This window comes from Protopterus annectens, chromosome 3.part0 (assembly GCF_019279795.1).
Source record: "Protopterus annectens isolate FY-2018-M chromosome 3.part0, PAN1.0, whole genome shotgun sequence".
Lineage (NCBI taxonomy): Eukaryota > Metazoa > Chordata > Ceratodontiformes > Protopteridae > Protopterus > Protopterus annectens.
The window spans coordinates 215,341,859-215,363,703 of record NC_056731.1 but is presented as its reverse complement, the minus strand read 5'-3'; the positions used below and the strand labels follow the sequence as shown (position 1 = coordinate 215,363,703).

The following is a 21,845-nucleotide window of genomic DNA, read 5'->3' as shown; positions in this document are numbered from 1 at the left end:
TTTTTTTTTCATGATACAGTCCCTGATTTTATCTGTGGTTGTTTTAAAGCTAATTTTTGTCCCCAACATATAAAATCACTTGCATGCATTTAGTGAAATACTCATTTTTGCTTAGCTCTAAGAAAAGAAAATCCCAACCTGCTTTCAACTAATAAACTAACTTATAACTGTTTGTTCAGTTATTTTTATACTACAGTCTCTGGAGTAGTGTTCAAATTCAGAAACAAATCATTTCTTTTTCTCTTTTTAGACAAGTTTCCCTTCTTGGTAAGGGCATGCCTTTCCCCTTTTGAACTTAATTTGTTTTTCTCAGGGAGCCACTGAAAGTGTCACTCAAAGCACACTGTCTAATCAGTATTTGATTGATGTCTGCATTATCCTAAGTGATCTGGCTGTGCAGATACCTTATAAACTTACTATTTAACGCAGTTTCTTAATTTGTTATTTTTAACTAGTTCAGCTTGGAAAACAGACCCCTTTGCGAAAGCTACACACAGGAACATATCTGAATCATTGTTTACATAAATTAATAATACTTTGATATTTTTAATTTGAACAACTGAGTTCATTTCAACAATCCCTTCTTCCCAGCTGCTGCAGTACTATACACTGACTCATTCTGCATAGACTTTTGTGTGTTTTCCTATTCTGTATTCATTATAACTCTTGACCTGTTTTTAAATAACTGTCTAGTTTCTTCCTGTTCCTTGATTTATCGAACAAAGCCAAAGCAGTCAAAGCACCCACCACACTCAAATGCAAGTCAGAAAACCTTTTTCTACTTACAGGCATTTTATGTCTTCCATCCTTTTTTTTTCTTTGCAGGAACAAGAGAAAGGGAGAGAGATCGATACTTTAATTATTTCACTAGTATAACAGTCAGCATAATTCAAATCCCCTTACATTGCTTCTTATGACCCAACAGTCCAATACTTAACCAGAATATAGTGAAATGAATACTTTGCAATTCTCCTACTTTTATTTTTTTAAATATGTTTAGTCTTATCTTCCATCTTTCTGTTGAACGTCACTCTTTGCCAGCACCAGCATCTGGTCTGAATCCAAGTTTCTTCTTATTCTTCTGGTCAATTCCTGGGTTTCTTTTAATCTTGCATACATTTTTTTTTTGAAAACAGTGGAAATGGATTCACTAGTACAGTCTCTCCCTGGCCTGATTTACATGAGGAAGGCTGAATAGCTGAATTCTGTTTAGCTTGTTAGTTTGCTTTTCATTGACTAAACTTTATCATCTCCTCCACTGCCAACTTTACTTCCATACACTTTTCCAAACCACCAGGAAAAAACTCCAAAAACTACTGTATGCAACAACTTGTGTCTCATTCTAGCCGCATAGCATTTTCTGATTGGTAGGCTGAATTTACTTCTTTTTACTGGGTGTATAAAAATAGTAATTTTCCTCCAAAAATCTGTCATCAGATTGTCAGCACTTTTCCTCTCTGCTATGTTTTTGTGCTTAAGCTGGTACATTTCCCTATTCACCAGAATAGGTCTAAGAATTTTCCTAATGGCAAGGATTAGGGTGTTTATATGGCTTGCTCTCAAAGTTTCTTTTGTAGAATACCAGCCCATCTACTTGTATGTGTCCTCATAAAAGTGAAATGTCTGATCTGTCCAATTTCTCTGGGATGGCACAGAACCTAAGGTTCATTCTCTATGCTCTGTATTCAGGTTCTATTATGTTTTCAAACATTTTCTCATGGGAAGCCTCATTTTCTGCCTTTTTTCCTCTATGTTGACTTAGGACTACTTTTCTTCAACCATGTATCATTTGATTTTATGTATTCTTTAATTTCCCACTTAAAAACATCTGACTGCATTTGGTAACTTCTTCTAAGCTGCTGGGAACCATCTCTCATTTGGTCTGCTTCCTGCTGATCAGTCATAAGATTATTCTTAACCAAGAGCTTTAATTCTCCTTTTTTCACCAGCTTTCCTTTTGATTGCTAATGTTCATTATTTTTTGACATCCAGGCATTGTACTCACTGCCCTGTAACCAGATTATTCCAAAAACCCAGTAACTTATACCAGCCTTTTTCTGAATTCTTAGTTTTTATACTGGGAGAACACTAGTAAATGTGTTGTGCCATTATCTGCCATCTCCAGTTATTAATTCCTTTTGAATCACAGCTTTTAACCCTACTTGATTTGCTATCCACTTTTGAAAAGGGAAAATAATATTTTGAAATGTATTTAAAAATTAATGGTCAGCAGCCTGGAAAACTTTTTTTTGATGCAGGTACAAAACTCTGTATACACAAGATGGTAGTCACCCTGCAAGGAAGAGTATTACAGAGTGTGTATTGCTCAAGATACTATATTTTTTTCACCTGAGAAGCAGTTTAATTCTCAGAACCTGCAGCTGTCATTTGTTGCTGATTGTAGTGTAATTATGGAAGAAATGACCGAAGATCTTCTAAGATGACCACTGTTTTCATGTAGGACTAAGTAGGTTATAACCATACCTGCTGAATATTCACCAGCAAAGAAGAGCAAGAGTACAGTATATGCAGGACATTAATTTAAAGTTAGATCTGAGGAACCCAGATGGCTTCTAAATCAGCCGCCATTTCCACATTTACTCCAAGAAGTCCAGAGTAGAATGTAGCATGGTAGTTTCAAACTGCAGTCACTAAAACATAGAGATGAACAGTCTAATCATATTTAAATGTAGAATGCATGTTTGTAAAATGACCTTTTTAAAATGTTGATCTCTGTTGCTAATGCAAGTACTTTGTTTTTCCTCTCCTCCAGGTGCAGTTACAAGCAATACTTTTAAGCAAGCATGTGGAGTACTTCATTGAACAAGTGTCAAGCTGGCAAAAGAAGCTAACTGTGGCAGACAGTGTGATTTCTATTTGGGTTGAAGTTCAGCGCACTTGGTCACATCTTGAGAGTATTTTCATTGGCTCTGATGACATTAGAAATCAGCTACCTGAAGATGCAAAACAATTTGATGGAATTGATGCAGATTTCAAGGTTAACATTTTAATATTTTTTTCTTTTATTTGTATTGCATCATTTTAGATTTTTTAAATATCAGTGTGATCATCCCACATATACAAATAGCTGTAGTTTGTGCCCCCATATAGTTAATGGTATATTTCAGAAAGTAATCCTCAAGATTCCATCTTGATCTGAATTAACAATGATACAGTTAAGCTAATAGGCATTGTTGGACTTTATAGCACTACTACTTTAATGGCTATTTTTTATGCCTTTTCGTATTGATTTCTATATTTTGTAACTGTGATGTAATATTTCAATGTCTGCAGATTTTCCTGAGTCAGAAATAGGAAATGATGATGGCTTGCCTAGTGCAGAATTAATGAATAAGCAAAACGGAAAGAAAACAGAAATGAAATGAGAAGTGCACACATGTAGAGCTCAGAGGGACAGATAAGAACTCGAATGTTTGATGAGAACTATTTTTTACCCTTCCCTCCCTGCAAAACCAAGCCTGATGGCTCATTTATCTGCTCCCAGACAGTTTCTTTGTTTTGAGATAACAGGAGCCAGGAATTACTGGGAGAGGCAAGAGCCTTGTAACCCATTTGTTCCAACCCAAAATTTCTATTCAGCCCATCTGCTCCATGACAAAAGTCAGGTGTGTTAGGGAGTGGATCAGCTTGCTCCTTGTGACAGCAGACCATCCCCCTCCCTTGTAATAGTTCTTCAAAGCTCTGCTGTTGCTGCCTCTCCCAGTGGAGGCACGGCTTTGCACAATTAATTTCTTTCTGCTTACACTACCAGTTGCACATGGCAGCATGGTCTTGCGTGGTTCAAACTCCACCTTGTGCTTCTGCTAGGTGTCACCCATGTAACTAGACAGATATACTTCCCTCCCTACCCTCCCTCCAGGATGGTCATGCCAGCAATGGCCACTTACTCCCATAATTCCCCACCAGCTTCTATAGGCAACTGAGCTGCTATTCAAATGCTGGCTATCTGCAACATAGTCAGAGCTTAATCCCTCTACGTTGTGGAGCTGGCTATTTGGTGGAAACTAATCTTGAGCAAAGAAATGAGATCATTTCAACCAAATCTTTAACTTAGTCCTAAATAATGCATGGTGGAGATGGTAGTGTCTGTTGCCTGAGAGAACTGTTGTCCAGCACAAAAGTAATCAAAATGTGTGGTTTTCCATCCTTGGCATAATAGTAGAACATGCCACAAGAACAGAGATTTAGTATAACTAGCTGGGCTGAGAAAGACAATGGTAAACCATATAGAACTATTTGAAATGAGAACAGAGAGGTAAATCTGGCTGTCTACTGGTGGGGGTGTAATGAAATACTGTAGTAGCAGAAGTCTGAGAAGAAGAGACAGACAGTCTAGATACAGAGAGAGAGAGAGAGAGAGAGAGCGAGAGAGAGGAAGAAGAAAAAATAGCCACTGGTGAAAAGAATACATGTTGCAGGGTTAGATGAGAGAGACTGTGAAAGAAATGGATACCTTAGACTTGTTTCAACATTAAACTACCGAGTTCTGTGTGATCAATTCCATTATATTGAAATTATCTAAATTATGTCAACAGCTGAGATTTCAAGTTCATGTAATACTGATGTCAAGTATTTAAAAGACTGCAGCATTTTTTATGGAAAGCTATGCCCCTTTTGTCACTTCAGTTTTCAGTATCTCTCCCACACCTCTCTTTTTGCTAAATATATTATCTCTGAAACTGGAGTACACTGGAGACACTTTTTTTGGGGTGGGGGATAATATTCCTTCACTCTGAAGAAGTGCAACTTCGAATTAACGTATAGGATCCAGGGATGTGGGGATATAGTTTCTAGCAGAAAACTTGTTAGTTTGCTTTTGTGCTTTTTGATTTCATGTTCACAGATGTTTTCGCTATTAGGGTGGCTTCTGTTAATGTGGTCTATTTAATCTTAATATATGTTGCCTCAAATGCACTATTTTCTAGTTTCAAATATGTTTACATTTTCACACTAATTTAAAATGTTAATAATTAAACTACTTTCAAAAGGAGCATTTCTTCAGCAGTTACATTTGTTTGCCTTTGTAGCATTTTTTTCTCAATAATAAGCACTGACATTGTTTGCTTACAGACTTCTTGGAGTTGTACATCGACATATCCTGTACTAGACCTGAAACAATCAATGTTAAAATCTTGTAAGGTCTTGATCTGGATACTGTTTTAGTAGTTTGGTGCTGTACAGCTATTCAATTAATGAAGTTGAGAAAACAAAATACATCTTTCTGGAATCTCCTTGTTAAAAAATCAGTGTTATTAAATATCCTCTGCACTAGTCAACTTGCTAGTGTTCTTTCAAGTGTTAGATATTAAAGAAAAGACCTAGATGAATACCACAAAAACTTCATCAAATGCCATCTGGCATGCTGATTATAACCCTGAAGAAGGCAATGGCAAAGGGAGTGAGGTATTAGTTAAAGAGAGCTTTTAATACTTTGGAAAACATGAATATTTTTATGTAATTAATATATGATTCTTCAGCTGTGCATTTACATTGGAGTGACATGGCATAGTATCAAAATGGAAATATAGAGTAATGTGGATTGGGACAAATGCCCCAGATTGAAGAGTGACTAGGGAAGAAATAGAAGGAACTTGAGTCTTTGAGGTGGTAAGGTACAAGGTCCTAAGGAAGTACATTCTGTGGCATTAAAGGAGTAGGCCGTGTTGCTCGAGAATCATAGACTGAGCTTAATATTTTTTTCCATTAATGACCAAATTTGTGCTTCAGAGCTGGAGTTTGGCATTGTTTTTTGGTTCCCTTGCATGATTATTTATTTTTGGGAGTCCCAGTGCTAGACAGTTCTAGTTTGTTTCTGCCAGGCATTAGGGTTTCATGTTCTTGTTGTTCAGAAAATACATATTAATGAATTATCTGTTATTATATTAACTTTTAAAGTGAAATAAAGTAATATTTAAAAAAATGCTCCTGATTTGGGGCATTTTGTCCCCCATTGTGATTGCCTTTGTCCAAAATTTTTTGAGCAAAGATGTTTAGAGGTATGGAGAAATGGAACCAGCTTGAGCATTACATTGTTTGACAGTAGATGTGGAAAAAGGAGTTGAAGAGGGAAGGGCACAACAAAAAGAGACACGAATGTAAGCTGAAAAGAGGAGATATCTTTTTAGTCTTGAGAAAATACTACCTCTCAGAAAGGATGGTAGGGTTAGGGAAGTTGTCCAAGGCAGTGGTCTGGGGCTGGTCATCAAAGAGGATCACAGTTAAGGATGGAGAAGAGAAAGATCATTGGTGTATGAGGGTCAGCTGCAGTGAGGCTATCTGCATAATCGTACAGTACCTCAAATCATAGAACACACCTAAACAACTCACCAAAGATTCAAAACTGAGAGGTGCGATTACCTGCAGAAAGATCTTTTTTGGGAATATCTAATAATAATTGCAGTTTTATGTTGTAGTGGTTATTTAAATAAACATGAGCTTTTTATCAGCATAACAATTGCAGAGATTGTTAATACTCTGATAATTCAATATCAACAAGGGGCTCAAACTTAAATGACCATGTGGCCTGTGTGAGAAGTTGTACACTCAGCCAAGGGGCAAAGAAAGTTAGTCATTGCCACTAATAATATAGTATGTTAGCTTCCCTCACTCTGAAGTATGCTGGTTTAGGTTCATAGGTTCATAGGTTCGTACTAGGCTATCTGCCCTAAGGCATTTATAAGCCTAGCCAGAGTGTATGTGGCTTACACCACCCCTTAGGATGAGAATACTACGCCCTTTTAGGGTTTAGTTTACTATGCCTCTGTCTAGTAGTGACACAGAGATGACCCCCGGGGTAAACCTATGATCTCCCATCCATTCGTCGAGATTTCTCTTGAATAGAGTCAGTGAGGGGCTCTGCCTAACATGGACTGGGATTCTGTTCCAGAGTGTAGGGAGCCTCTGGGTTATGAATCTGTCCCTCCAGCACGTCCTATTTATTTCTGTGTTGAGGTTTAAGTCACTTGTTCTCGTGACTCTGATGGATTTGGATTTTCTGAGGTGGAGCATGTCCATTAATTCAGGACTGGACATGGCCTTGTACGTCAGGCACAGATCACCTCTGAGTAGGCGGTATGCGACTGAATAGAGCTGGAGTTTTTTCAGTCGGGCAGCATATGACATATGTTTAAGACCCTTTATCCTCTTGGTGAGGAACTTATGGGGTCTTTCCAACTGCTGCAGGTGTCGGGTGAGATACATCCCAAATGGGGCATTGTACTCAATCATTGGCCTGATAAGAGAAGAGTACAGTGGCACAATGACCTCTCTTGATCTAGATGTGAAACCCTTCATGATAAGGTGGGCAATATAGAAGGTCTTCCTAACCACTTTGGCAATGTGAGTGTCAAACGAGAGGTTACTGTCAACCTGGGTCCCTAGGTCCCTGATTACCTCTTCCGCATTGCTAATGGATTACCGCCTATGTGGTAATTTGTCGGTACCTTGTTTTTCCCAAAGGGTATGACTATACATTTTTGGCGTTCAGCTTAAGGCCATGGCTCTGGCACCAATTATCCGTTTCTATGAGGCCTCTCTGAAGGATGTTTGTGTCCGCTGGAGTATCAATTATGGCACCCAGTTTGCAGTCATCTGCGAACTTTGTCAGCCACAATCCTCCTATGTTTGCCTGTACCTCGGAAAAATAAATGCCGAACAAGAGGGGTCCCAGGACTGAGCCCTGTGGGACACCGCTTGTGACTGGCTTAGAGTCTGACATAGCTCCAGCAACTCTGACCCTGTGGGTTCTGTCCTTGAGCCAGTTTGCAACCCATCTTGTGACATATGGGTTTACATTTAAGCTGGTGAGTTTGTCTATGATGCCCGAGTGGGGTATTGTGTCAAAGGCTTTTGCATGGTCAAGGTAGGCTGTGTGAACTGCCTTACCCTCATCAATGGCCTTAGTGACTGTTTCAAAAAGTCGACCAAGTTCAAAAGGCAGGATCTGCCCTTGACAAAGCCAAATTGGGTAGGATCCAATGTCTGTAGGTCCCCAATGTCTTTGTTTATGAGTTCCACAATGATCCTCTCCATAGCTTTGCAGACCAGGCTCGTCAAGCTTATGGGGCGGTAATTTCCAGGGTCCGTAGAAGCACCGCCTTTGTGAAGTGGGACCACTGTTGCCGTGCGCCACTCTTTGGGTACGTATCCTGTAGTAAGGCTAAGATTAAACAGCAGCCTTATGTGTGGGTTTAGTTCCTCTTGGAGTTCATGTAGCACACAGCCCGGGACACCATCCGGTCCCATTTATGCTGTGTTTTTAGCTTTAGAGAGGGCGGCTCTCACCTGGGCATCTGAGATGTTAGGGAGGCTACACTCTGCTGGGATAGTTATTTCTCCTTTGGGGAGGGGAGGGAGGAGAAATTTGCACTGAACCTGTCTGCCAGAATGTTGGCAATGTCAGTGGGTTCGGTGTATTTTGTGTCATTTTGGACTAACTCTGAGCATATCTGGGAGTTTCCACCCAGGTTTCTAACATAGCTAAAGAAGGCCTTGTGATTGTCTTTTGTGTCTTTTGCGATTTTTCTCTCATAGTTGGCCTTGGATGATTTTATGAGTGATCGTAGTTTTTTGCTAGTACTGATCAGAGACGCCTTCCCTTTTAGGGATTTTGCTCTGTCATGTAGTAGCTTTCTCCTCCTGTTGTAAAGTTTGTTTATGGCTGGGGTCCACCAGACCGAGCCTGCCTTTGGGGAATGGGTCTTGGTTTTATTTGGGATTGCATGATCCATGCATTCTTGAAGGTGCCCATAGAAGGCATTTGCAAAGGATTCAGCAGTGTGGGTTGTGGTTTCCACTGGCCCAGGGGCCTTGAAGGATACCACTTCAGTCTTAAGAAGTGTGAAGTTTGCTTTTGAGAAGTTCTTCACTGTGGTCTTTTGTGCAGGGGGTGGGGGCGGGATGTGGATTTCCAGTGAGATTAATTTATGGTCTGATCTTACCAAAGAGGGGTATACTTCTGGTGTGGAGCATTTTGTCCCCATGTTTGTGATGATCAGGTCTAGTATATTGTCTCCTCTTGTGGGAATGGTGACTAGTTGTTCCATTGCATTTGAGTTTATGAATTCTAGGAACCTTTGGGCTAGGGTGTTGGGGCTTGAGTAATGTTCCCAGTCTATGTTTGGGTAGTTGAAGTCTCCCAAAATGATGGTATTTGGAGAGACATTCATACTCTCCAGTGTCTTCAGGAAGGCTGTGTGAGGTTCCTGAGTTTGAGAGGGTGGTCTGTAGCATGCTACAAACTGTAAGGCAGTTTTGCCTATGGTTAGTTGCACCTGGATAGTCTCCGATGCTTGTGCGTTGCCACTAACCTGGAGGTGTGGGTATCTTTGATGAAAATGGATACTCCCCCTCCTTTTGTGGTTCGGTCCAAGTTTTGGGGCCGGAAAGCATGATATGAAGTAAAACCTGATAGTGCTGGGGTGCTCTCAGGAGCCTTGAACCAGGTTTCAGTCACCACACAGACATCGATGTTCTCCATACTGAGGAGGGCTTCGAGGGCGTGCATCTTGAGGTTTAGACTTCTGGCATTGAGCAGCATTACCCTTAGTTTTTTCCACTTGTGTTTTCTAGGGAGGTAGGTTTGTCATTTGAGCCTTGCCTAAAAAAGGCACTATGGGGGTGGCAAGAGCCTTGGCCAATATCTGGAAGCCCAGGGGTGACAGGTGCAAGCCATCCCTTGCGAAGCAGAGTGGCTTGTCAAGCATGTCATCCCAAGCAGACAGACATTGGATCTCCTTAGAATGACACCAGTAATTAAGCCAATTATTAAAACTGATCATTTTGTCTTTGTACTGTGGCATCATTCTTGGTGAGGGTAGGATGCTGCTCAGGGTCAGGGTCATACCGGCCTGGGCTACATAATCAGAGAGCTCCTCTATGTCTCTTTTCATGTAGTCCAGGGAGGTACGTCTCAGGTCGTTCACACCGGCATGTACAATGACTGAGTCATATTTGTACTTGCTGTGGAGTGACCTGAGTGCTTGTGTTATGTGGCAGATTCTAGCTCCCGACAGGCAGCTTACTGTGACCTTTTCCTTGTTCAGTCTGGTGAGCGGGACGTCAATGTGTCTGACTATGGAGTCACCTATTACAAGTGTGTCTGGCATGTTGTTTGGCCTTAAGGGCTGTGACTGTTTAGCACACTGACTTTGTGAACTATGTGTTGCATGTGCTATGTCTTGAGGTGGTGGTTGCTTGGGTGTCTGCTTTGGAGGCCTCTGTTGTTTTGGTAGATTTTTAATCAGCGCCTCGAGTATGTTTTGCGTGTTTATGTGTTTGGTTTGCTGTTGTGATAGTTCTATGTGAGACTGGGTTTGTGGTGTGCGTGGTTACCTTCTCCTCCTGACTGGTCTTGCCAGTACTGAATTGAGAGAGCTCAGCCTCCAGTTTGGCTATATAGTTGCATCTCTCATATATTTGTATTTGTTGGGAGGAGGAGAGGGTTGTCTGTGTACATGAGGCAATTGTAACATTGCCTCAAGATTCCCAGATTCACCAGCTGAACAGGAGAGGACGCCAGCAACTGACCCTTCGACATGCTAGAAATAGTGAAAAAGATTGCTGTGTAACTGAGTCAGAAAGGACCTATAGGGAGATGTGTACTCAACAGAATTTAGGTGAATGAAGTACTTTCTTTTGTTTAAGAGTGCTTTACCTGTATAAAAATGCTTTAGGAGCAAGTGCTGAGCTTTTCAGATAGAGTATATGCTGTTTAGATTGCAAGTAGAACAGTTCTAAGGGAAAAATTGAAGAGCAGACTTGGCGGAGCCAGAAAAAGTTTAACGTTGTTTAACCAAGTTTAACCTTGTTTAACCGGCGCTGCGCTATGCGCACGACTGCGCAAAGCCGTGCAAAGGTGGATTTTAAGCAGTGAACTACAAAAGAGCTAGGAATGGTCCCAAACAACCAATTACTACAGCTTCTTGTGCTGAGGTCACTTCCCCCAAGGACAGGTAGGCTGCTCAAGGCTCAAGGTTTGAAGGCTAAAGTCTGAAATGTCTTGAATAACAGCATTAACATACAGTGAGCATAGCCATTTTCTATGAAACAGCTGAATTCTGCTGCTTTAACGGTTGGAAAGAAATTTGAAAAATCTATGACGATAGCATGGAGTCCTTTTTCAGTTTGCAAATTGCTTAGCAGCAGTGTTACTCAGATTCTCAATTCCTACTTTGCAGAGTTCAGTCAAAACATTTCTTCCTTACTTTCTTCTAAGGATCTTTTTTTCCAGGAAACAGGGTAAGCAGTCTCAGCAAAGTTCTAAGAAGCAGTATTTTAAAAAACAGTGACAAAGAGGCTTAATAAAAAAAGGAGGCACCTTTCAGATCAAGTACACTCCAAAATATCTGAGTGACTTATTTGCCTCCCGTTCTCCTTTCCACCCTCAAAAGTCTTCATATCTGTCCCTCAGTCTGGGTCACCACCTTCCACAGTGGCATCAGGTTGTCTCATACAAGTGAGTTCTGTTTCTTCGACTTATCCAACAAGGAGGTACAGATGGCAGTGGGAAACCTTTCTACCATTTCAAGGGATTCTTCCTCATTCTGCAAACCAGACATCCCCTTTTCCTCCTATTTTAAAAGCAGAACTTGTGCCCTCAGATCTAATGGACAAAGGCTTTGGTTGAAAGATTTTTCTGGTGCCAAAGAAAGAGGGAACTTGGAGACCAGTCATAGACCTTAACTAACTCAGTTTGTCAAGATTCCAAGATTCAAAGTATTATCTCTTTAAACCCTGTTACCTCTCATACCGGTTTGCAGCTTCATGGTAACTATAAATTTAAAATATGCTTACCATTCCATTCTAATTTGCAAGGAATTCGGACTTTTATATTATTTCCTATGCCTGGCTGACATCATCAATTCTGTGTCTTACCCTTTGGTCTATCCACTGAGCCATAGGTAATAACAAAGTGCTGGCTTAAGTAATTGCTTACTATGGGTTTAAAAACATTAAGATTTTTTCCATATTTAGACAATTGTCTTATGTTTGCAGGTGCTTTCTCCAATTGTCAACATTCCCTGACATTGGTCATTAATCTTCTCAGTCTGGGGTTTCAGCTGAATTTACAGATATAATTCGTCATCCCTTCTCACACTCTAGTTTTCCTTGGAAGTCTTCTAGATTCTCCCCTGGGAAGGGTTTTTTCCATATGGCAGAGTATCACAGTATAAGGAAAAATCTTTCTGGAGTTCTCCAGCAAGTCTCAGGCTTTTGTTAGGGAATTTTTGAAGATTCTGGGTTTCATGGCCTCTATGATTCCCTTTGACAGACTGCACATGAGAAGAATTCAGTGGTACCTCAGGTCAGTTTGGACTCTGCATCAACACACATTATCTTTTTAGATTCCATTTCTTTTTTTTTTTGTCAAGAGAGAGTTACATCGGTTGGTAGATCAATCCAGGTCTGTCCTTCTCCATTCAGCAGCCCTCCCCCTCATATGTCATAACAGATGTTTTAGACTTTGTTTGGGGAATGGTTTTAAAAGGGGTAAAAGTGCAAGGTCTCTGGGACACCATGGGCAGACAGAATAAAAGTGAAAGAGATTTTGGCAGCTTTCATTGTTTTAAGGGCCTTGAATTATCTCTGATCCCCAGGACCTTTGCAAATTATCACTGACAATAACTGATACGGCTCATAAACGGGGGTCATGAAATTTCATACACTTTGCATACCTGCTATGACTGCCTGAGAGGTAACAATTTAGCTCAGTTTGACTCTTCAGCCTTCATACATTCCATCAGAGCAAAACATTGTAGTAGATAAGCTTAGCAGGAGCATGGCAGATCGTCATATATGGAAACTATTCCTGGGGTTTTCCAGGATTTGATCCAGTGGTGGGGATCACCTTAAGTTCAGCTGTTAAAGAATATCTTCTCCAGGATTCCTTACAAACAGGTGTGGAATTCAGGTGTCTTTTCATTCTCATGAACAGGATGTTCCTGTATGCTTTTTGACACTCCTTCCATTTCTTCACAGGATCCTTCTAAAGATTCTGAGGGTCTCTTCAAAGTCAGTGATGGTGACAACCTTTTGGCCAAGGCAACAGTGGCTCATCTGTCTTTTGAAATTGGCCAAGTGCAATTACTGCAAGCTTCCTCACAGGCTGGATTTACTCACACAAGACAGAGGGATGTTTAATACACCTCAATCTAAAAACACTTTAGTTGTTTGCCTGTATGATAGAATTTTAATTCCTTTTTGTCTCCTTTTTGTCTGAAGATGTGTAGCAGGTATTAGAGGAGGAGAAAAAAAACTGCTACTAGAATGCTGTACATACATCAGTGGGAAAGATTTTCTAGTTGGTTCCATGCTAAGAACAAGGACCCTTTTAAGCTCTGGTTGTCCCTGGTTCTAGATTATTTGTCTGAGGTATCCCTCTGGCCTTTTCTTTTGTTAAGATTCATGTTTCAGCAATTTCTGCTTGCCTACCCTTAGATTCCACCCCCTCTTTTCTACCTGTCCACAAATTAAGTAGTTTTTGAAAGGAGATCTTAGCCATCTGATCACCTAGTTTCTTCTTCCTAGTTGGGGAAGGGGATTTATTCTAAGATCTTCCTAGTGCCAAAGGGACCAGTTTTTAATCTTTCTTTATTAAACTTGTTTGTAATGGTGCCCAAATTCAAAACTTCACAACCTGTTACATCTTATTTGTCTTTCAAATTTCCTGGTAACACCAGAGTTAAAATGTGCTTATCATTATATTCCTAATCATCCAGACTCCAGGCATTTTTTAAGGGTTTTGTGTGTCTGAATCACGTTATCAGTTCTCTGCCTTGCCCTTTGGACTATCCACTGCACCAAGAGTGTTCATAAAGTGAGACTTCCAAGATGGTTGTATGCTGAGTAACAGCTTAATTTCAGCTCTTCCGGTGTGAAAACAGAAAGGACAGCCAGTCAGCCAGTAAACTTGTCTTTTTGGGTAAATTTCATTAACTGCCTAGTAAGTGTACTGCCTGGATGCCAGCAAAAACGAAACTCGGAGAGACCAAAAATCACAACAAACAGCAAACAAAGACCCGGTAAGGCAACCAGTAAATAGTCCACAAGACGACAAAGGATTCCAAACCGATAAAATTTAATTGTGTTCTGTCTTAACGCCTCGGCCACTACAGCCTTCAAAGAGTACTCTTTGAAGGCTGTAGTGGTCGAGGCACTAAGACAGAACACAATTAAATTTTATCGGTTTGGAATCCTTTGTCATCTTAAGAAACTCGGAGAGCCTGAAAGAAAATCAGTCACAAAAGGTGAGGAGAAAACACTTGACTGGGAAGATTTCTGCAGCTGTTTGGTAAAAAGCAGTGCACTGTCCATCTTTGGTAGAAGATATGACATCTAGTAATCTAAAGGAAAAAATAAGTCAAATGTACTCAGAGCTGATTAAAATAAACGAATCACTGAAGGAGTATATCAACACAAATAACAAAAGGCTGGAAAAATGGAAGTAGCTTTAAACGGATATTATAATGAGGTGATAAACCTGCAAAAATCATAGTCTGAAATGAAGAAAAGGCTGGCTGAATGCCTGAATCTGCTGAGATGTTTTAAAAAAAATAATAGAATTAGAGGACAGGACATGTAGGGAAAACATAAGATTTTCTGCTATACCAGAAAAGCTGGAAGGAACAGAATGTATTAATTTTATGAAAGCACAGATAAGCAACTGGACTGATAATTCACAGCAGGAGTCCTTAATGGAAAGGGCACATCATGTGTATGCTTCAAACCTGGCCAGGAGAAAACAACCTAGAGATTTACTAGTAAAGATGTAATCCTACCAGCAGAAAGATTTAATTCTGACAAAACTGTGGCAGAAGGGCAAAGTACTAAAAGCTGGAGACAGCAGAGTGTTTGTGGAAAATGATTACTCACTTGTACACCAGGCAGAAGAGGATTTAATTTGCTAATCAGGGAATGTCAAGAAGCAGGCAAGAGATTCAAGCTGCTGTATCCAGGGATTTTCAGAATATTCTTTTCTGGAGGGTCAAAATCATTTTTGATGCAGAACATGCTAAGGAGGAAATACAAAAGTTTGTCCAACAAAAAAAGAGTTATGAAACAGGAGGAGATTCTGCTTCTTGTTCTTCTGGTAATAAAGCCCATAGAGAGACTGTGCCAGTGGATCCTTTTCCAATGTTTAAAAGAAAAATGCTTTAGAAACAAACAAAAAAAATTGACTAGAAGAACTGGGAGTACTTTGGAAATGAAGCAGAGACTGGATTTAAGAGATGGAGATCAACATGAAGAAAACCAGCGACTCAAAAATTGACAAATAAATGTGAGATTACAAAGCATTAATTATATTTGTGAAACATGACAGAACAAGAAAACCTGGAAATATTAGACTTTTTTACTTTGTTAAACTTGTAGGGAACTCCAAAGCATATGCCTTATTTCATGTCATTAATGTTTGGAAGAACATTTGAGAGAGGAGAAGAGGAAGGAAAGAATTAACTGTAAGTAAAAAAAATGTTCTTAACAGTTGCATTTTTATAATGCATAACATATTATGCATGCTATAAAGTAAAGTTTTCTCAATTATTTTCAAGTGCAACAGGGATACCAAAGTAAACAAGTGACCCCTTTTCCCCTTCTTTCTTTCTCCTTGTTCAGTTTTAAGAATTGTAGGCACTGCAGTATTTAAAAAAAAAATCATTAAAGTCTGGTCAAAGAGCATGATACAAGAAAAATGAATGTCCTTTTTCTAACTCTTGCATAGGGGAATGACTGGATTAAGGTCCTTGACTTGATCTAGTAACAAGTTTTAAGGAGAAGTAAATAAAAAATAACAGTGAATATAATAAAAAAATCCTCTAGCAAATAAATGAGTATTTGTACAGGCAACTGTATATCTGGTTCTCATACAGTCTGATAAAGGGTAATAGAAACAGAATACTTCTTTCTTTCAATGACTAGAATTTAATGTTTTCTGAAAGCATTCAAGTGTTTTCCCAATCTATGAGAAGAATAAAGATAAGACAAAAACAGCTAGCACTTTAGTTGAAGAACAGGCTATACCATTCGTCTTATCATGGATACCCTTCCTTATAGGTTACAGGCTATACCATTCGTCTTATCATGGATACCCTTCCTTATAGGTTAATCCAGGTCTGTGAGTGTGGCTGTGCAATTGTTCCTATTAGGAGATTTAAACTTCAGTATGTGAAGGTGTACAGAGTTTTGTGTGTTAATGTTAAGTTGATAGGTTTTAGGGGTGTTCTGCTTTTTTGTTTTTGTTTGAGGGCTTTCGCTAAATCAGAAAGTTTTGTAAGATGTACATAGGTTCAAATGGTTATGTCAAGAAACAACTGTATAAAATATCAATCTGCCAAACAGTAGCATATGCATGTAACACAAAATCTGGAACTAGACATTTGAAAAAAAAGCTATTACACCTAACAGTTGGGAATAATAACTTCTTACCATAATGACACCACTTTCTGTATTATCATTAAATGTAAATGGTTCATAGGTTCATAGGTGTGTACTAGTCTAATGGCCCTGGAGCCTTTACAAGCCTAGCCCATAGGATTACCCTGGCATTGTGCCACCTGACCTTAGTTCCCAGTGCCTCTGTCAAGTAGAGCCACTGGAGTGATCCCCGGGGTAAATTTTCTATTTCCCATCCACTCATCAAGATTTCTGTTGAAGACGGCCAGTGAGGCACTCCGCTTGACATGTATGGGAAGTCTGTTCCATAGCATGAGCAGCCTCTGGGTTATGAACCTGTCCTTCCAGGTTGTTCTGTTGATTCTGGTAATGAGGTTGAGGTCTCTGGAGTGTGTAGTGTGGAGGGATTAGGATTTCTTTAGATGTAGCATTTCTAACAGAGCTGGGTCAGACATGGCTTTGTAAGTCAAGCAAAGATCACCTCTGTGCCACATAGAAGGACTTTCTGACCCTAGTGGCAATGTCGTGGTTAAAAGAGAGGTTGCTGTCAACCTGTGTTCCAGATCTCTTATGACACCTACTGTGTTCAGTGGACTACCATCGATGTGGTAATTCATAGGAACTGGGTCTTTCCCAAAGGGGATGATGGCACATTTATTTGGCATGGAGCATAAGACCATGGTTCTGACATTAGTCATTGGTCTCAGTGAAGCCTTTCTCTAGGATGTCAATATCACTTGAGGAGTTAATTATGGCTCTCAACTTGCAATTGTCTGCAATCTTTGTCAGCCAGAGTCCCTTTGTGTTGGCCTGGACTTCAGAGAAGTAGATACCAAACAGGAGAGGACCCAGGACCGAACCCTGTGGGACTCCACTCGTGACTGGTCGACAGTCTGACTTGGAGTCAGCTACTTTCACACTGTGGGTTCTGTCTGTGAGCCAGTTTGCAACCCACTTAGTGATATAGGGGTTGATGCCAGGCTTAGTGAGTTTTTCTATGATTCGTGAGTGGGGAATGGTATCAAGGGCCTTGGCCAGATCAAGGTAGGCTGCATGAACCACCTTGCCTTCAATCACATCTCTGGTGACTGACTCAAAGAAGTTGACCACATTGAGCAGGCATGATCTACACTTCACAAAACCAAACTGTGTGGGATCCAGAGTTTGGAGGTTCCCTATATCTTTGTTTATTAGGTCCATGATGATGTGTTCCATAGCTTTGCATATCAGACTTGTCAGGCTAATGGGCCAATAGTTCCAGGGTCTGTAGTCACTCCTCCTTTGTAGAGAGGTATGACTGTAGCAGTGCACCATTCTGTAGGGAAAAAGCCTGAGGTGAGACTGTGATTGAACAGGGCACACAGGTGAGCTGCCAGTTCACTCTGTAGTTCATGTATAACACAGCCAAGGATATTGTCAGGTCCCATAGAAGCTGTATTCTTGGCCTTGGACAGTGCTGTTTTAACCTGTGCAGCAGTAATACTGGATGCCTGGCAATCTGCTGATATTGGTGATTGGTCCTTTGGTGGAGGAGAGAGGGGTAAAGTTGTCATTGAATCTGTCGGCCAGTATATTGGCAATATCTGTTGGCTCGGTATTGGAGGTGCCATTGTACAATAGCTCCGAGCAAATCTGGGTATTGCCATGGAGATTCTTTACATAACTATAGAAGGCCTTGTGGTTGTCTTTACTATCTGCTGCAATTCTGTTTTCATAGCTAGCTTTAGAGGATTTGATGAGGAATCTCAACTTTTTGTTGAGGCTGATAAGGGAGTTTTACTAGTCATGGGACTTCACCTTATTTCTCATCAGTTTCCTCCTTCTGTTGTAGAGTTTGTTTATGGCAGGGGGCCACCATATTGGTTTCCTTTCTTTTTTGGAGGAGAGCATCTTGGTTTTATTGGGTATGGCGAGATCCATGCATTTGTGTATGTGTTCATACAGGGCATTAGCGTATGATTCGGCGGGCATGCAGCTATTTTCCAATTGCATGGGTGCCGTGAAGTCAGCCACCTCTGTTTTTAGGAGCCCAAAGTTAACTTTGGAGAAGTTTTTCATGGTGGTTACCTTTGCTGTGGGTGGGTGGGGGGGGGGGTGGATTTCCAAGGTGATTAGTTTGTGGTTGGATCTATCCAGGGAGGAGTTGACTATTGGTACAGAGCAATGGTCACCCATGTTAGTAATGACCAGGTCAAGGATGTTGCTACCTCTAGTGGGGGTAAGAATGAGCTGTTCCAGGTCAATGGAATTAATGAATTCCAGGAAAATTTGGGCAAGTGTATTGGTACATGAGTGGTTTTCCCAGTTAATGGAGGGGTAGTTGAAATCGCCCAGTTTGAGAGTGTTAGGTTGGACCCTAATATTCTCCAGGGTGCTTAGGAACGTGGAGTGTGAGTCTTGGGTCATGGTTGGGGACCTATAGGAAGCTACGACCTGAATCACTGCCTTGCCCAATGTTAGCTGCACCTGAAGTATCTCTGATGTGCCATACCAGTATGGAGGTGTGCATATCCTTTATGAATATGGAAACACCACCGCCTTTGGAGCTTCGGTCCAAATTCTGGGGCCGAAAGGTATGGAATGAGTTATAGCGTGGTAGTGGAGAGGTGCTATCTGCTGCCTTGAACCAGGTCTCTGTTACAGCACAAATGTCGATGTTCTCCATTTTAAGGAGTGCTTCGAGCGGGTCTCACAGATATGTATAAAAAAGCAATATTAAAAATGTAGAGTGCAAATAGAGAAGCTTTGGGAAACAACTGAGTATGTGAGTTTGATAAAGAAAGGTTTTCAGGATTGTCATTCAGCAGAATATCTGAGACAAAGGGAATGGGGGATACTTGTATTAATTGTAAGAAGAGTTCCATTGGTGATAGAAGAAGATTAAAAAAAGATAATAATGTTACATTTGTAGTGCTAAGGGGCTACTGGCAAGGGAGGATGATTACACTGGCATGTATTTATATTCCACCTAAAGCTATAAGGGAGCTTAAAAAACTTCTGGGAGAAATAATCAGCTTTCAGCAGGGAATCTAATTTGATTTTCAGCAGTGAGGATGTGTCTGGGGGGCCCGGAAGGGAAGATATAACAAAAGTGGACAGATTTTTGAAGAAATGTATGAAAATATTTGGCATGGAAGATGTGAATTCAAGTAGCAGGAGTTTGAAGTGAATTTATGTATTGTTCCCAAAGATACAACAACTAGGGTAGGCTAGACAGAACATGTACATTTAACTGAAACTTTTCATACATATCCAATATCTACTTCAGATCACATGCCAATAATAACTAAAATAAAAATGCAGGGTAATAAAATAAAAATAAGGCACTGGCTTTTTCCCACGTATCTGTTGAAAAGAGTGGAAGTTAAGGAATGGGCAGTGAAAATTATTCAAGAGTTATTAGAGAAGGTAGAAATTTCTTCTGAAAATATAGCTAAGGAGTAGGATAAAATTAAAGTGGGGTTTAAAAATAGTGTGGAAATAAAAGGGAAATATGGTGAAGAAGTAACAAAACATATTTAGAGGGACTGACAAGATTAAAATATTGCAGAATAGGGGGGATCTCACAGAACAAGAAGAGGAGCAATTGCAAAATGCTAAACAGAAAATAAGTAATTACATCAATAATATGCATGAGTTTAGAAAGACTTCTTTTAAGCAACTGTTTTGTGATAACTCCAAAGCACAAACACTTTTAGCACAACGACTCAGGCAACAGAAAACAGAAAGTCTTGTCGCCAAGCTTAGAGAGCCTATAACAAGGAAGATAATAAGATCATTTAGTGCTAGAAGTGTTTCGGAAATTTTATGAAAATCTGTATAAAGCAGAGAAACATGGAAATCAAGAAAAGGTACAAATGGAAATGTTTATGGAAGAGTTAAATATGCCAGGATTAGAGGTAGATGAGGCACAATTACTAACAGGATAGGAGGAGATGAGATAAAATGGTGATGTATAACCAATCTACAGGAAAGTCACCAGGAATAGATGTTATTGCTGTGGAAGTTTTGAAGATAGAAAGGAAACAAATGATAAAGATCTGGAAGGTTTTTTTAACAGTATTTTAAGAGGAGGAGAAGTACCAACATCCTGGAAGAAAGCAGCAATGGCTGTAATACTAAACAGGGTAAATACCTATCACATCCAGCTTCATATAGGCCCATTTCAATTCTAAACCATGGTTATAAAGTATTTTTGTCTACAATTTCTAAAAGAATGGCAAAGATGATGCCAAAATTGATAGATATGTATCAGTGTGGTTTTGCGGAGGGGAGGGAAACATTTGGCAACATTAATAGAACAACGGTGATCCAGAGGGAAGCAGAATGTAGGAAAATACCACTGTTGTTAGTGGGATTTGATACAGAGAAACCATTTGACAGAGTAAGCTGGGTTTGAGCAGGGCAATGAAAGCATTTGCATTCACTGATAAAATTATAAGGTTGATTAGGAGGATATATGAGGGATCGGAGGCAAAAATTGAAGTGGGTAGGTTCTTCTCTGATAATTTCTGTTTAGGCAGAGAAACCAGGCAGGGGTGTCTTATTTATCTTTGCTAGTTGCATTGCATTTAGAGCCATTGACAAAGAAATTAAGGAACTCAGAAATTCAAGGATATAATTGGTGTGGTAGTTTTATTTGCAGATGAGATTATTTTATACCTGATAAAACCAGAAAAGGACATTCCAGTGTTGTGGAACATTTTGAGGCAGTTTCAAGTCTTTTCTGTATACAAAATTAATGAAATACTTGATAAGCAAATTGCCTAGACATAGTAAGGCCTTGCTGAGTCTAATTATGGTGCTTGCCAGAAAGCAGTTACTAGAAAATGGAAATCAAAGTCTAAAACAACTGTACTAGAAGTAGTGAATAAAGTAACAGATAAAACAACTGAAAATGGGATCTTTAGAAGAGAGGGTAGGAGCAAATTACACAGAAAAAATGGGAATTGTGGGAACAATACATGAAGAATAACATTTTGGAGGAGGAATAAGGTTTAAAGGAAGGCAGGATTTAAATGAGCTATGTAATGTTTGACTGAGCATCACTTGATAGATTATAAGTGATGTATAATTTTTGCAACTGAAAATATGTCAGTATGTTTTTTTTCATGTATATAAATGTGTGACTTCCTGTGTCATAACTGATAATTTAATAAAGATGTTTCTTGTTTAAAAAAGTGTGTGTTCAGAAAGTGTCTAGCTCCAATTATAGTTCATTGCAGACTATAGGTTATCCACATTTTTCTATATTTAGAGAATGTGCTTCTCTTTGCAGAGTCTTTTTTCAAAATATCAAGAGTCTTTCTCTTAGGTGACAGATCTCTTGCACAAGCTGACATTCCAAGAGAACATTCAAAAGACTTTCTTGACTTCTTCATGCAGGAGTGTGTTCCTGTGATGTTAACTAGACACCTCACTTCAAAGAGCTTTTT

General features: G+C 39.8%; 1 protein-coding gene across 1 annotated transcript in view; it reads left to right on the top strand.

Moving 5' to 3' along the window:
* Positions 1–21,845, top strand: part of DNAH11 (dynein axonemal heavy chain 11) — a 4,606,558-nt gene that overhangs the window by 1,241,644 nt on the left and 3,343,069 nt on the right. Inside the window, exon 26 of the mRNA XM_044065542.1 lies at positions 2,774–2,998. Within this exon, the coding sequence (XP_043921477.1) occupies positions 2,774–2,998 (225 nt within the window). The remainder of the gene's footprint in view (positions 1–2,773; positions 2,999–21,845) is intronic.